Source organism: Pleurodeles waltl, chromosome 11, assembly GCF_031143425.1.
Source record: "Pleurodeles waltl isolate 20211129_DDA chromosome 11, aPleWal1.hap1.20221129, whole genome shotgun sequence".
Lineage (NCBI taxonomy): Eukaryota > Metazoa > Chordata > Amphibia > Caudata > Salamandridae > Pleurodeles > Pleurodeles waltl.
In genome coordinates, this window is record NC_090450.1 from 632977140 (window position 1) to 632993880 (window position 16741).

Here is a 16741-nt window from a genome sequence, read left to right on the forward strand (position 1 = left end):
TTACGGTTTCGTCCAAATCATAGTGTGTGTTAATAAGTGAGATTGAATGATATGAGTAGTACTGCTCAGGTGTTCACCTTGGTTTTAATATTACTTAATTTATGACTCTACAGAGGTCATAATGAAGTCCACGCTTTGGGGAGGCTTCCTAAAACCGAGCTAAAAGACATGGAGTCAAGAGGTGTGTCTCTTAAACTCCAGAGGAAGTTAATTGGAGCTAAGTCCTCCATGTTGGCATCACACTCATTTGCTCTTGCTGCTCCAAGAAGATCAAAGAAAGATCTAATTCCACCTGGTCTTCCATCTGGAAGGCACAGACTACAAACTCCCTTTAAAAGGGAGTTCTCTGCTACTGCTGCTGGTGGATGCTGAGCTGTGTGCAGCTCTCTTTAGAAATCTGCAAGTGTAGATGAGAGTAGGAAAATCCGTAATACACCTTTTTTTCTGTGTCCTTAATAGCTGAGACAATCCTAGCTACCATTTACTGTTTGGCTAGCCAGCATAACAATTTACTTACCTTACCGCCAGGCTCATAGATTCTGTGTTGGGAAGCAGTCCATGCAAGCTTAGTGGTCTTTAGCATAAGCTGTTTCAATGAAAGTCTAGTTCTAAGGCGCAGATTCTCTTAGAGCGACGTGGGCTCCCGCTCCCTGGTCTTCCTAAATAGGAATGTCATGGCCTTCCCTCATATCACTTATTTGAATGCCTCCTACAGTGTAACTGTCAAGAGTACAGATCCCTGGTTGATACTGAAAAGGGCCATAGCTTTTTTGCATAGGAACGTTCAAAAATTGTCCTTATGCAGCCACTAGATGTTTAAGCATCAGGGACCATCCTATTTTTCCTCTCCTGTTGGATGTTGTGTTGTGTCCACCTCCCAGCTGAGATGGACCAAAACAACATGCGCAATGGGGCACTTTGGAGGTGACAAAGCCACTGGATATAGGCTGCTTCCTTTACAGAGCCCTGCTGTCTCCCGTTCTGTCAGAAGATTCGCTGCTTTAAACCAGCTTTTCAAGAACCTCAGCTGGTGATGACAAATGCCAGACTGGGGCACTCCTGCAAGGTTTCACAGTGAAGTGGCTTTGAGCCATCAAGGACCAGTCCATGCAAAATTGTTGTGGAAGTATAAGCGGGGACTGGATGGCCTCGCTCTTAAACCATCACATGCTTAATTGATCAACACAGTGGTGATTACTACTACAGGGACCAGAGTATCGCATTCTAACGCAAAACATACTAAAATCCACAAAGGTGGAGGGTCTATGGAAATACACGCAACATACATTACCTGCATCTAGCCAGCAGCAGTTTGCATCCAAGACTACAGCATCATAAAACATTCTAATTCAGGAGTCAGTATTTCCTTGAAGAGCACACTACTGGCTAAGTTATTCTGCCATGTGGGATTTCATCAGTTTAGATTTATATACCGTAAAATCCATCACAAACAGATTGTGCATCACCTTACTTGAACGTGAAAAACATGTCTAAGTTAATTTTGCATTTTTTTATTTTTTTTTGCATCTCGCTGTACACAGCACCTGAAGACTTCAAAGTTCATGCTTTCTCACTTTAAAAAAAAAAAAAAAATGGTTGTCGGTTAATTCAGTTATTCTTGAAGCCATTCATTAAGTTGTATGTTTGTCGAGATCTTGTTTGAAATAAATGTACAGTGACACATCGTGCTCTACATTTCTGGTATTAGCTGATTTACTGCTGTGGGCCTCAATTTGGGACTTGGTAATTTATGGATCAAATCTGTTTATTGTTATTTTGCGAATAGAAACATACAAAATACAACACAACACGATTCAGGACAGTAAAAGAAATACGTAGCTCCAGCAAGGACCACAATTCTGTCCGCAGAAGATCCTCCCTTCAAGCTCTCACTCCCTGGGCCATACCAAACAGCTTCCCACCACCCCCACATCATAACCCAGAGAGAAAGCAAGCAGCGTCCAATGAGCTTCCGGATTGCGGATCCTGCTAATGTGAACCATCCAAACAAATAAATAAACCATACTAACAATGCCTCCCTCAATAGTCCAAGTCATCTCCCAGTCTCTTCCGGCTCCCATCCCCTCCCCTCTCCAATTCCAGCGCTCCAAAAACTCCCTTCCTGATATCCTACACCCAGTTCAGGTCAATCTCAAAACTCTCAAGTAGACCGGACATGTCAGTTCCGTGAACTCTGAGGATAGGATCTGAAGAAATGGTTTCCATAGCGCATTTAAGTCACTCATTCGCTGCTGGGAGGCTAAAGTGAGCTTCTCCATAGCCAGGATAAACCACAGCTTCTGAAGCCATGCCTCCCGCGTCAGGACCCTGTCCATACCCCAGAAAGCTAGAATCTGTTGTAATGCAGCATTCAGCGCCAGAGCCATCTGTCTCCCCCTCAGCGATCCTAATGGAAAAGTAAGGGGATTGGGCAACCCCAGCACAATATACGATGGGAACCGCGGGATCTCAGTGTGAAATGCCATATCAATGTCGTCTAGTATGCTTTGCCAATAACGATGTAGCTTGGGACAGTGCCAAAGTAAATGCACCAGTGTACCTGTGGCTCCACACCCCCTCCAACACAGGTCTGACTTACCAGGGCTCCAGGCGTGAATGCGCGCTTGAATATAATACCAGTAGGAAGCCACCTTGTATGATGTCTCTACCCTCACTGCATTATACGCTGTGTGTTGTGTTCTATAGTGTATGCTATCCCACTCCTCATCCGTTAATTCCCTCAAGTTCTCTCTCCCTTCTCAGCTGCCGCTTTGACTTGGGCAGACGCTTCTCCCCCTGCAGTAGTCAGTATATTTTGGAGATGACACCCCTATTGTCCTTCTTTAGCAGTATCCATTTCTCGAACGGTGTAAGAGGCCTGGTAGTAGGGCCCAATGCCGGACCTGGTAATACATCAGCCTATCCGCCTCCCGCAAGCTGTACATCTCCTTCATCTGGTCAAAGGACAGAACCCTATGTACAGCCCCCCCTCGTACCAGCGCCTCAGTCCCTCTAGATTGAGTCCAGGCTCAAAGTCTGGATTAGCACCGATGGGAGTCATCGGGGACAGAAAAGACGTCAACCCCGACCGACAAGCCACGGTGTCCCATATTCGCAAAGTCACTCCCGTGACCGGTGAAGAATAAAGTCCCCCCCGCTCTGTGCCTACGTAGGAGCCAGGGCTCATTCCATAAATGGGAGCCCGCCACTGCTTGCTCCATAAAACACCAATGTTTCTCCGTGAGCCGTCGACTCCACTCTAAAAGAAAACGCAGGATATCGTCCGGGGAGGTGGGGTCAGTGGGAGCGCTTGGAATACATAAAGTATACGCGGTAGAATAGTCATCTTAACCCCAGCCACTCTGCCCTGCTAAGACAGCTTGTGTCTCCCCCACGACTCCAGGTCCCGCTGCACCTCGCAAACCAGTTTCGTATAATTCAAGCTCGCTGTCTTCACTGCAGAGGTCGCCAGCTCTACCCCAAGTAAGAAAAACATGAGGACGACCACTGGAATGGGTATCTGGCTCTCAGATCTTCCTCGTGATCCGGGTTCACCGATAGGCTCAGAATCTGAGACTTCTGCATGTTCACCTTAAATCCCTGGCTAAACTCCTCTAGTATCCCCACCAGCACAAGTAGCGATGTCATAGGCTCCGCCACTGTAAGCATAACATCGTCTGCATAAAGAGTAATAAGATGATGGTCGCCACCAAATTTCACCCAGGAGACCAGAGGACTGTCCCGTAAGCGCTGTGCGAGGGGCCCCATATATAACGCAAACAAAAGGGGGGAGAGGGGGCATCCCTGTCTGGTCCCACGCCCAACTGGGAACGGCAGAGAAAGCACACCATTAACCAGAACCACCGCTCTAGGGGATTGGTAGGCGCATCGTATCCAAGACCTAAACCCGGGCCCCAGGCCAAAGCGCTTCAGTACCTGAAAAAGGTATGGCCAATGAACCCTGTCGCATGCCTTTTCGGTGTCTGTAGCTATAAAGAGCATTGCCCTACGAGATCTATCTATTTTATCTATCAAATGCAGAAGCTGCTTTGTGTTATCGCCACATTGCCGGTGTGGGATAAAACCTGACTGATCCGGATCAATAAGACCCGGCATGTGAGGATTGAGGCGACACACAAGAATCCCAGTGAACAGCTTGGCATCAATGTTCAGGAGTGAGATCGGTCTATATGAAGCGCACTCTTCTGGGTTTTTTCCCGACTTATGTATGACAGTAATGGTAGTGTCCAACATACTAGGTGTCAGGGTGCCCGTAGCCTGAAAAGAATCAGAGGCGCACAAGTAGCGGAGCGAGTTCCGCGCAGAAGGTCTTATAGAATAACGCTGTGAACCCATCTTGAACTGGGGACTTCCCGGCCTTTAGGCGCGAAATAGCCGATATAACCTCATCTGACTTTATCGGCTGATCCAGCAAAGACGCCTCCCTCTCCCCAAGAGGGGTAACCGCTATGTCCCCTAAATAAGATTCCAGAGCTGCGTCGTCCCATACATCCGCCGTATACAAGCCCCGGTAGAAGTCTGCGAAAGCCTCTGCAATCTGGTCGCTTGAGTAGGCCTCCCTCCGAAGGAGAACAAATTAGCTTTATTGCCAACGCCGCCTGTTGCGCTCGTAGTCTGTGCGCTAAGAGCTTAGCGCACCTGTTGCTGCCAACATAATACTTATGTTTAAGTTGCGCTATCGCATACTCTGCCCTGTCCCAATCCAGTCGCTTCAGCTGCTGCCTGACTTTCTCTAGCTCACGCCAAATTCTCGATGCCCTAGTGTATTTATGGGAACGCTCCAGAGTAGCCACCCTCTGTTCCAACTTCTCCCTTGTCTCCCTCCGTGCCCTATTGTCTCTGGCGGAGAGCGCCATTACCTCGCCCCTCACTACAGCCTTCAGGGCCTCCCAAACCGTTGCCACTGAAGTATTACCATCGTCATTAAAGCCAATCTAATCCACAATCGCACTCTGGAGCGATGCCACCACTGTCTCGCTCTGCAGCAAGGAGTCCCTAAAACGCCAGGTCGGTACACCCACTCGGCCCCCCTCTATGGTAAGCTCTACGGTAACTGGAGCGTGATCCGTCAAGGCCCTCGGTTCATTTGTGGCTTCCCTGACTCGGGGCAAAAACTCATGTGAGTCCAGGAAGAGATCAAGCCGTGCATAGGTCTTAGACGCTGCTGAATAGAAGGAATAATCTCTCTGCACAGGATGGAGCTTCCTCCACACATCCTCCAACCCACATTCAGCCAGCCATTGGCGTCCCGCCTCCGATAACGCCCCTCCCTGCCCAAAGTGCTGGCCCGAACGGTCAAGCTCGTTGTTCATCACTAGATTAAAATCTCCGCCCACCAAGATAGCGCTATCCGGCGAGCTAATTGTCGGGGAAACCACCTATCTAAGGAAAGCCTCCTGCTGGGCATTTGGAGCATAGAGAGAGGCAACGGTGAAGAAGAAAGAGCCCAGTCTTACTCTAATAGCCAGAAACCTGCCTTGCACTTCGTGTACCTTCCCTACTATTTCCCCGGGAAAAGTCCTTGAGAGCAGAATTGACACCCCAGCATGCTTCGTGGCTGCCGAGGACCAAAGCTGTCTAGGGAACCAACGTGAGCGCATGCGGAATATGTCGCTGTGCAGCAAGTGTGTCTCCTGTAATAGACAGATATGGCTCCCAGACTTCTCTAGCCTTGACAGGATCGCCAGCCGCTTGGTTGGGCTGTTAAGCCCTCGGACATTCAGACTTAAGCACTTAACTGCCATGAGATTCAGGGAAAAAAGTTGGCAAGAGGGGGAGGGGCTCTACGAGGCGGCCAAGGGCCAACACAAAACCTCAGTCGCTTCCAATCGCACAGCCATCCCACAGTAAGCCAGAAACACCAGACTCGCAGGGAGGCATACCAACATATAACTATAACGCACAACAGGTGCTCAGAGCAATAAAGTCCTCTCACACACATCACGAAGAGGAAAGTCACAGCGGGCCGTAGACCCACACCAACTCGTCCACCAAGTCCATCAACTCTGCCGCCCAGGCCTCTCTCAAAGGGTCGTAAGCTTGCAACTAACAGCCCACAGCCAACCAACAACTCCTCGGCTCTCTTCTCCTAGGCACTTGTCCCAGCCGCCACACTGCTAACTGCCGATTGACGTTCTGAGATCTGCTCCGACATAGTAGGGCGTTGGCGACTCCTCAGTCGTCTTCCTCCGCCATTACGGACGGGATCCTGCAGCCGCCTCCAGCCCGAGGCCGAGCCCAGGGCAGCCTTCTCCAGACCCAGGCTCCGGTTTGCCTCCGTCAACGAGTTCACCTGGCAAAGCTGCTCCTCCCATCGGAAGACAAGGCGAAACGGGTGACCCCACGAGTACGACACCGCATGCGCTCGCAGGTGCTCTGTAATAGGTTTGAACTCACACCGCCGCTGCAGGGTCCGAACCGAGAGGTCCTGAAATAATTGGAGCTGATGACCGCAGAAGTGGACCTTACGAGAGGTTGCGCGTTCTCTGCAAGATGCGCTCCTTCAACCCAAAGTTGTGGACACACGCCAAAATATCCGGCGGACGATCCCCAGGACCTCCAGGACGACGCACCCGATGGACTCTGTCCAGGACGATCTCTTGTTGGTCCTCCAGATCGAGGACTGAGTGGAACAAACCCACCACAAAATCACCAATGTCTTCCTTCTCAGCACTGATCGGAACCCCTCTAATGCGGATATTATGCCGGTGGGATCGATTCTCCAAGTCCTCCACCGCCAACTGAAGGAGGTCCTGCTGCTCCCTCAAACGAAGGACCTCTTGTTGTAGGTCCGCCACGTACTCACCCTGGGCCGTTTCGCCATCTTCAACCTGCGTGATCCGCTCGCCCTGGGAGGTAAGCTCTGCCCGTACCTCCTTCACCTCCTGAGATATGTCCCTCCGGAGTTCCTGCAAGTCACTGCGGAGAAATTCAAATAGGGAGGTAAGAAAACATTTTGTAACTGGGGCGGTGTCATCCTCTGCTGTCTCCCCCCGGGTCTCGGGTCCCTTCGTTGACGGCGACTCCCCATGAGCATGTCCCTAACTGACCAGTCTCGCTTTGCTTTGGAGGTCGCCCTCTCCCTGCCCTCGGACTGCAGAGGCGCAGGTACAACAGCCTATCCCCCTCGGGCCGCCCCAAGGGGTCGTGTGTTCCTGTCGTGTGCTCCAGCCAGAGTCCGACTGCCCGACACGCCGCAGGGAGTCCCACTGTCTTCTCCACACGGCCGTCCATCTACGATTTCTGTTGGGCCCTCGCGGGCCGACTGTACCGCTGACCAAAGGCCCAGGCCCACCAGGTGCTCACCAGCAGGACAGCTGCCCCTCCGTCTTCTCCGGCCCCTTTCCAGTGGGCCCAGCAGACAGCTAGGTCCACTCCCAGGACTGACCCCAGGTGCAGCACCGGAGCCTCCACTCAGGCCCTCCACTCCAAGCGAGCTCGGCCCGGTGCGCCGCCGCACCCCGCAGCCGAGACGTGAGCCGCCGAACCCCAGGCCCGTGCCTTAGCAAGGCCGCGACTCCTCTCCTGTGTCGGCCGCAGGCACCAGCTCAGGATGCGCTACAATGCGCGCACAGCAGTCTAGCCGCAGGCGCTCCCACTCTCCAAGGTGCCCCGGGGTCTCCTCACATTCGGCACCACGGCAGTGCCCCGCGGCTCTCCAGATCAGCAGTCCCGAGGCGATTTTAGAGGCCCGGGCGGCGGAGATCGAACCAACACGTCTGCTCACGCCGCTATCTTGGCCACGTCCCCGGGACTTGGTAATTAAAAGTTGTGTTTGGAAATTCTGCAATAATCTTGGGCTTCCATAGTTGATAGTACATTTTGGCACAATCTTGTGGTGGTAGTACATTTACTACATCTTTTTAATGATCAATTTTAGGTTTTACCTGGTCTTCCCCAAAGGAAAGTCTATTGAGATGATCTTCCTTAATTTTTCTGTAGTCACATTTGAAAGCATTGCTTATCAAGTAACATTTTTTTCTCTTGATTAAATGTTTCTTGCAAGATCGTAGCACCTCTGGTTAGATTTTGGTTTAGTGTGAACTATACTGGAAATTATTTCATGGAAGGTTTTCTTACTAGAGATGAAACCTTTCATTTTATTTTTTATCGAAATCCGAGAAGTATTATTGTCTGCTGTAGGAAGTTGCCTATCTATGTAGTGTATCAATGTAAGGGGACGCTATAGAGATAGTCCAGGCGCCCCTTATTAGTTTACAGGGGTTATAATACTAATACCAAAAGCTCTATTTTGTGGTAGCGTGGGCGAGCATTTAGTCTTATCAGAGGGCAGTGTTAAGCCTTTGTTGAAAACAGTCAATAAATGACACACTGAAGAAGAAACTAGAGACCAATGCTTAGCAAAATATAGGTACTTTTTAATAGAATGTTTCAACACCTGAAAACTTCAAAGAAGGTAAGTACTGTTGCAGTTGTATCAACTTCGCAAGTAATTGGTTTATTCAAATGTGCTTTTACGTGGTAAAGTCCTAAAAGTACTACAGTGGGGTCCTTGCAGACAGTTCTCAGGGCTCCCCTGTAGGTTGTAAGGTCTGTTAAAAAATAAATAAAAAATAGTAGTCTTACCTGCCTTGGGGCATCCAGGTGCAGTGGTGCTGGTTGAGTCTGATGCCTTGAGCACTGCATGGTTGGCGACAAGGGGTTCCACCTAGAAGAATACCGCAAAGGGGAGCTCATGGACTTGTCACAAAATCCCCAATAGTTGGCTTTGTGGATGGGGTCCTAGGAGGAAGGGAACAATGTTGGTTGTCTTTGACCCGGGGAGTGGGTGCAGCAAGGTTTGGTCGATGGGTGATCCTGCATTGAAGCGACCATGGATCTTGCGTGGACCTGCAAAAAAGAGGGACAGAACGGGCCGCTGGGTAACTCTTGGTGATGCCTCTGTCTTGCTGATGTCCCTCGGCAGCTGGTCCTCAGTTATGGCACTGGAGTCCGGGTTGGACTACAAACAAGCATTTGTTGCTGCAAGGGATCGGATTCCATGGTATCTGTGCAGGAATGCTCCGGTGGATCTTGGTGTCTCGCTCCTTGGTGAGGAGACTGGGGTGACCTAGAGCAGGATGACCTCCTCGTGGTCGGCTGCTGTTGGTGAACCCGGTGGTCAGCAGAATGGTGTGGCGGTTGTTGCGGTTGGTGTCTGAAAGATGCAGGGAAGAAGTTCCTCCAGTGCAAGGGAGATGCTGATGACTTAAAGTGCTGAAGGCCCTCCGAGGCTTCTGGAGGATGCACAGCTGCAGGACAAGTTGGGGTGTTGCGGTTGTCTGGATGTGAGCAGGTAGACAGGCAGGGTTTTGCATCAAAAGTCCACCAGCAGTCTGCATTTCTCGCTTCTTCTGCTCTTCTTTGTCCTCCTCTTCTTGGGTCAGATGAACTTGTTCTTCTGCTATGAGGAGGCCCCCTAAATACTCAATTTAGGGACGTTTTGGGGAGCGTAGAGTAGTAGCCAATGGGCTATATGCCTTGGGGGTGACTACACCCCCTAAATGACCACTTCCTGTGAGAAGTGGGCATAACCCTGTCCCAGAATTCCTAGTTCCACCAAAAACAACATGGTGGCACCCTTCTTTCATGGGGCACATTAGGCTGCCTAATCGTCGGTGTGTGACTAGCAGGGTAATGCACCACGCCTACCTGCAAAGCTATTTTCCTGCCTGTCCTGGTGCCAAATGGGCCTCTGGGCAGGGGCTGGCAATTCCCAGGGCGGAAACCGGGGTCTCTTAACAAAGGCGGCAGGGTCTTTGAAATCCCTGGGCTTAGTATGCAGATTCACTGGCCATTCTGCTGGAGTGATTCATTTCATAAGGAACTGTATTACAAGTAATTAGATGAGCTGGACCAACTATGCATCAACGTTTGTCAGCGTCTTGCATCCGCTTCACTTTTCTAATATCGAAGGCTTCATCTGTGATCAGTGAAGGCTAAAACCACAAACGACCACTTGTACATTCAGGAAATCTGCACAAAATCATTTACCTTCCAATTTTGTCTAGTTTCTGGTTCATAGCAAAGAGTTTCTTAGCTACTGGATCACTACTTATTTTGTATTTAAACATGAGTGTATGTATGAAATGGACTGGACATCTGCAGATAGAGGTAAATACAGATTTGACCTGTCGTGGTTGTCTCAAGGAAATCTGAAATGTATCTTTCAGTTTGCAGCAAGAGAACCCCTATCGAATTGTATTTGCAACCTAAATTTAGAATTGCAATATATTTTATTTCTCATGGTGCTCTTAGTCCATTTTCTGTCTTTACAAAGATAATTCTGTATTTAATTTGTTTTTGCTGTATTTACTCCTAATTGTATTTCCTTTTCAAAATGTAGCCAGTACTAAAAGCCCATTTCTGAAACCACTCACCGTGCCTGAGCTGCATAAAGATCCACCATCAAAGCAAAAGAATACGTCCATTATAGACCAGCCAAACACGTGTGCTGTCAACAAGACTGTGGTAAATGGCCAGCTGTTGAAGTCTATCCCTCGCCAAGTCTCAGGGGTGCCTTGCAGCAGAACTACTAACACAGTAAGCTTTGTTAAAATTGCCTCACGCTTCAACTCACCCATGTTAATCATTTAGTGTAAAATAGTTTAAAAGCACAGAATTGCAACTGAAATGTTTCCCATGCTTGCTCTCACTGCAGATCTATGGTACGTTTTCTGGAATCCGTATGCGTGCAGCACAAGTGTGGCCTCCTCGTTCTCTGTCTGGAGTGCATGGGGTAGGCTAACCTGTGTGATAATTTTGTGGGAAGGGATGGGTGAGGTGCACAGGGTATTGACGCTTGGTAGTGGACTTGGTACTGCTCATATGTGCTCATGATAAAAAAGAAATTGTAAGATGCAGCTTGATTTTTATCATAAATTGTGGAAGTCATTGTAAGACGTATTAACTTGCTTTGTGGTTCGTATTAACTTGTATTGCGGTTTATACTTTTTTGATGATTGTGTGATTTCTTGGCCATGCCTAGATATCAATTTGGGCTTCAATTCAAAAAGCCATGTTTTTACAACCTTCAAAAAGTAATTTTTTTGCATGTCTGAATGGTGGAAAGGGATCTTTAGAGCTCGCTGATTTGGACTTTGAAAGAGCATGCTCAAAGTTTTTTTTTTTTTTTTTTTAATGTTTTGTTGATGAATGGCCGTTTCAGCTTTGGGGGCTTGTTAGATCAGAGGTTTCATCCAGAGCAGGGAATCCATTTTTTTTTTCTGGTAGAAACTTTGTTAGACTCCGTACAGAGCTTGATTTGTAACTGTTTTGAGTACAGTCCGGCAAGAGGTAGGAAGCTTGGATGCTTAAATCTCAAGGTTTCGGGTATAAAAGTAGTTTAGACACTGAAGTTTGCACCTGGTATTTGGTTGGGAAGAATTTCTGTAGTTCCTTTTGTTATAGAATTTATTTATCCAATTCTGATGGATTGAATTCTCCCAATGTGCCAGCATTCTACGGAAATTTTCTTCCTAGCTCTTCACGTCGACGTCATAATTGCACGGCTCAGCACGCGACTCTGTCTGACGTCATTGTGGCAATAAGAAGTCCTCGCTGGCGTGCTGACGTCAGTTCCCTTTTTTTCCAAGCCTTTGACGCTAACATTTTTTCCTGGCTCTCGAACAGTTACTGTTTCGAAGGTGTTCTTCTTGTCTAGTTACAATGTCTACATCGCAGAAATCGGGCTTTAATCCATGTCATGAGTGTGGGGGTCGCATGTCGGTCACAGATCCTAATGAGGACTGCTTGTGGTGCCTAAGCTCGAACCAAGACGTGGAGGGGTGTGTGTCCTGCCAGCAGATGAACCCGAAGGCCTTGAGGGAGAGAGCGGCTAAGCTCTTCTTGACAACAGCGAAGAAGGCGCAGAAGGGTCATCGAAGATCTAAGGCGAGGGACTCTTCCTCACATAAGTCCTCGAGGTCTCATAAGAAGAGGCACCAGCACTATTCTCGATGCCCTTCTTTCAGGGATCGATCTCGGTCCCCTCCGAGACGGCGCCGTACGGCGTGGGAGGTCAGTCCAATGGTCACTCTCCAGCCTCAGAGTCCCCAAGCTTCTCCGGCGCCGTCATTGATAGAGGTCTTAGAGTCCCTTGCGAGTCCTCTGGTTCACTTTTCTCCTGTGTCAACTCAGAAGCCGGTGGCACAAGCTTCGGATTTGGCTCAAGCGCCTCAGGACGAGCAGAGGTTTCCTGCCTTCCCGACTCCGGGAGCGGATCCAGCAGCATTCCTTAATGCTATGTCTAGCATTTTCAACAGAGCTATGGCCCCTGCTGGTGCACCGGCTGGTCCCACGGGTCCATTAGCTTTCTCACTGGGTTCACCGGCGCCATACAAACATGCCCTGTTTGTACCCTTCTATCCAGATGAAGGGGCCAATGACATAATCGCCACAGATGATGTTGCCGATGGAGTCTGTGCCGGTGCCAGATGGATTCCGATTGGGACGCAGTGTATCTCCACCCTCTCGTCCGCTGGAGCGTCCATCTGCTTTGAAACCAACGTTGTAGACGTCGACTAATTCTCTGTTGCCGCGGTTGAAAGCCAGACTGAGGTCAAGGAGGAGGGCCTTGAGGCTCTTGGAGGAGCAGGAGTATTGGCAACAGCTGTTGGAGGAAGGGAAGATTCCTGACCCTATGGGTGAATTTCAGAGTCTGAACTCTGCAAGTGGCCTAGATACATCCCCTGAGTGGGATCTTTCACCCCTGGCGAATTCGCAGAGGAGGCAGCATCTTATCACAGTGTGATAAGAAAGGCTTCTGAATTCTTGGAACTTCCTTTACCAGCATCGGAGGTGAAGACGAACATCTTGACTGAGGTGTTGCATTCTTCCTCGACGTCTGCGGAGACCCTACTCCCTTTTAATGATGCCCTTACTGAGCCCATTTTAGACCTTTGGAGGAAACTTGTCACGACTCTAGCAGATTCCAGATCTGTGGCTAGGGGGTACAGAGTTGCTCCTGGTGATCCACAGTTTGTCTCTGCATCCAACACCTGAGAGCTTGGTAGTGAAAGGATCTTGTTCTGCCTGATATGCACCTGGTTCATTCCCTGCTACTCCATTGGATAGAGTCCAAGCAGATGGAGCAAACATCAGAGAAGGGTTTCTCCTCATGCAGTATGGCTGTGAAGTTGGTCAATGCTACCTGTGTGCTGGGGAGGTATATTCATGCCCTGATGGACACTGCAAGAGATGTTGTGTCAAGCTGCCTCAGGATGTGCAGGTCCAGTTTGATGAGCTCCTGTTGGAAAATCAAGCGGCAGCCAAGCAGGTTATCCAATCTGGTTTGGATACGTCTGATTCAGTTGCCAGATCAGTGAGCACTTCGGAGGCAACCAGGAGGCATGCGTGGCTTAGGTCTTCTGGCTTTTCCATGGATGTTCGGACAACTTTGTTAGACCTTCCGTTTGATGGTGAGAAGTTGTTTGGATTCAAGGCCGACTCTACTTTGGAGCGTTTTAAAGATAGTAGGGCTACTGCAAGTTCCTTGGGACTCCAGGCTTCAGTGTCCACACCCTAAAGATCTTTTCAGAAGTTCAGGGGGTTTGGCCGTGGGTCCTCTTTTAGTGGAAGGCCACAGTCCAGCATGCAGCAGCCTGCCAACCCTCTCTATATGTCTTATAAAAGGCGGGGGAGGGTTAGAACACGAGGAGCCACTCAGCAGCCTCCCATCTCTTCTTCCTCTGAGGGAGCCCAACAAGGAAAGCGGCCCTAATTTTCTCTCCATCATGAATCATACTTCTCCCGTAGGGGGAAGGCTATTTCATTTTCTCCACGAGTGGGAGTTAGTCACTTTGGAATCTTGGGTGCTGAATATTGTGGGGAAAGGTTATGCCCTTCCTTTTCAGGATTTTCCCCCTCCCATCTCTCCCCATCATTCGTTTTGCACAGAAGATCATCTCCTCTTGCTTCAGCAGGAGGTGCAAGTCCTTTTGTTAAAGGGTGCAGTGGCGTTGGTTCCAGAGCAGGAAAATGGTCAGGGATGCTATTTGTGATAATTACTGATTCCCAAGACGGATGGACGTGAGGATTTTGAATTGGTTCCTCAAACAGGAGAAATTCAAAATGCTGACTCTAGCTCAGATGCTTCTGGTGTTGAACAAGGAAGACAGGATGCTGTCTGTTGACTTGCAGGATGCTTATTTTCATATCCCCATTCTGAAGTCGCACAGGAAGTATCTCCGGTTTGTGGTAGGGTTGCAACACTACCAGTTTGTGGCCCTTCCTTTTGGTCTTACTTCCGCACCTCGAGTCTTCACAAAGGTGATGGCGGTGGTTGCAACGGACCTCAGAAGGAAGGGAGTTTCTGTATTCGCTTACCTGGACGATTGGCTGATAAAAGCCAGGTCCCCAGAGCTTGCGCTGCATCACTTGCAAATGACAACACAGTTGTTTTTCAACCTGGGCTTTATGGTAAACTTGCCCAAGTCTCACCTGGAGCTGTCTCAGCGCCTCCTGTTCATAGGGGCAGTACTGGATACGACATTGAATCGGGCCTACCCTCCGCATCAGCAGATTCAGGACATTCAGGTGTTGATTCCAATGTTTCAAAGGGGAGCAGCTGTTCAGGTCCTCAAGGTCCTATGTCTGCTCAGTCTGTTCGCTTCTTGCATTCTGTTGGTCACTCATGCACATTGGCACATGAGGGCTCTCCAGTGGTGCCTACGGAAGCAGTGGTTTCAACACTAAGGGGATCTTGAGGAGTCGATAACGATATCCAGAGACGCTGCAGTGGATCTGCGATGGTGGGTTATGGACGGCAACCTTTCCCAAGGAAGGCCGTTTTGCCTCCCACCTCTGGTGGCCACGGTCATAACGGATGCTTCCACTCTAGGGTGGGGGATGTAATCTGGGGGACCTGGAGAAAAAAGGTTGTTGGTCTCCAGTGGAACAGATGTTTCACATCAATCTGTTAGAATTGCGGGCGATACGTCTGGCTCTCAAAGCCTTCCTCTCATCCATTCGCGGTCAGTCAAGACATGTCTTGACAGACAACGCTACTGCTAGTATCTTCTCTGCAGATAGGCTCTGTAGCTCTGGTCCTGTGCGCAGGACCATCGGATTTGCATAGTTGCAAACCATCTGGCCGGGGTACTTCTTGTACATACGGACCATCTCAGTCGGCATTTCTCGGCCGATCACGAGTGGCGTCTCCATCGAGACATGGTTCTTCACATCTTCCGGATGTGGGGATTTCCACAGGTAGACCTGTTTGCCACTCAGGAGAACGCACACTGATCGTTGTTCTGCAGCCTCCAGTATCCGGTGCAGAGAGCGTTGGGGGACGTGTTTCAGATACCTTGGTGCGACCAGTTGTTTTACGCTTTTCCCCCCTACCCTTGATTCCTTGGGTTCTGAGGAAGATTCGCCAAGATCGGGGTCAAGTCTTTTTAATAGTCCCGGATTGGCCAAGAAGGATGTGGTACACAGACCTTCTCCAACTCTCACTGTGCCCTCTGCTCCGTCTCCCTCTCAGGGCAGACCTCCTCTCGCAGTCGCAGGGGTGGGTTCTACACCCCCCACCTCCAGACCCTGCACCTACATTCCTGGAGACTGAATGGGGCAATCTGAGTTTCTCTTCTTTCCCTCCAGAAGTGGTGGATGTTATTTTATTGTCCAGGTGACACTCCACCAAGACTGTCTATGCTAACAGATGGGCAAAATGTGTTGCTTGGTGTGGAGAGAGACAAATTGATCCCTTAAAGGCCCATTTGTCTGATGTTTTTCTTTTTGCCCGTTCCTTGGCACAGAAGGGATGTGCAGATGCTACTGTGAAAGGTTATTTATCAGTGCTGTTGGCCTTTCTGTGCCTTCCTGATCAGCCTTCATTATTTAAGTATCCTATAGTGTAAGGAAATGCCCCCTTGGCATGGTTACCCCCTAACGTTTTGCCTTTGCTGATGCTAAGTTATGATTGAAAGTGTGCTGGGACCCTGCTAACCAGGCCCCAGCACCCGTGTTCTTATCCTAAATTGTACCTTTGTCTCCACAATTGGCACCACCCTGGCACTCAGGTAAGTCCCTTGTAACTGGTACCCCTGGTACCAAGGGCCCTGATGCAAGGGAAGGTCTCTAAGGGCTGCAGCATGTCATATGCCACCCTAGGGACTCCTCACTCAGCACATGCACATTGCTTCACAGCTTGTGTGTGCTGGTGGGGGGAAAATGACTAAGTCGACATGGCACTCCCCTCAGAGTGCCCTGCCAACCTCACACTGCCTGTGGCATAGGTAAGTCATCCCTCTAGCAGGCCTTACAGCCCTAAGGCAGGGTGCACTATACCACAGGTGAGGACATATGTGCATGAGCACTATGCCCCTACAGTGCCTAAGCAAAACCTTAGACATTGTAAGTGCAGGGTAGCCATAAGAGTATATGGTCTGGGAGTTTGTCAAACACAAACTCCACAGTTTCATAATGGCTACACTGAAAACTAGGAAGTTTGGTATCAAACTTCTCAGCACAATAAATGCACCCTGTGCAATTTATTGTAAAATACACCCAGAGGGCATCTTAGAGGTGCCCCCTGAATACATACCAGACTTCTAGTGTAGGCTGACCAGTTACTGACAGCCTGCCACACACCAGACATGTTGCTGGCCACATGGGGTGAGTGCCTTTGTCACTCTGTGGCCAGAAACAAAGCCTGTATTGGATGGAGGTGCTTCTCACCTCCCCCTGCAGGAACTGTAACACCTGGCGGTGAGCCTCAAAG

At 49.4% G+C, this 16741-nt stretch overlaps 1 protein-coding gene across 4 annotated transcripts in view; it reads left to right on the plus strand.

The window, feature by feature from the left end:
• CDCA2 (cell division cycle associated 2) overlaps nt 1-16741 on the plus strand; it is a 418898-nt gene that overhangs the window by 164727 nt on the left and 237430 nt on the right. For all 4 annotated transcript variants that reach the window (XM_069214148.1, XM_069214147.1, XM_069214150.1 and 1 more), the window contains one exon: nt 10367-10563. In XM_069214148.1, coding sequence (XP_069070249.1) covers nt 10367-10563 — 197 coding nt within the window. The remainder of the gene's footprint in view (nt 1-10366; nt 10564-16741) is intronic.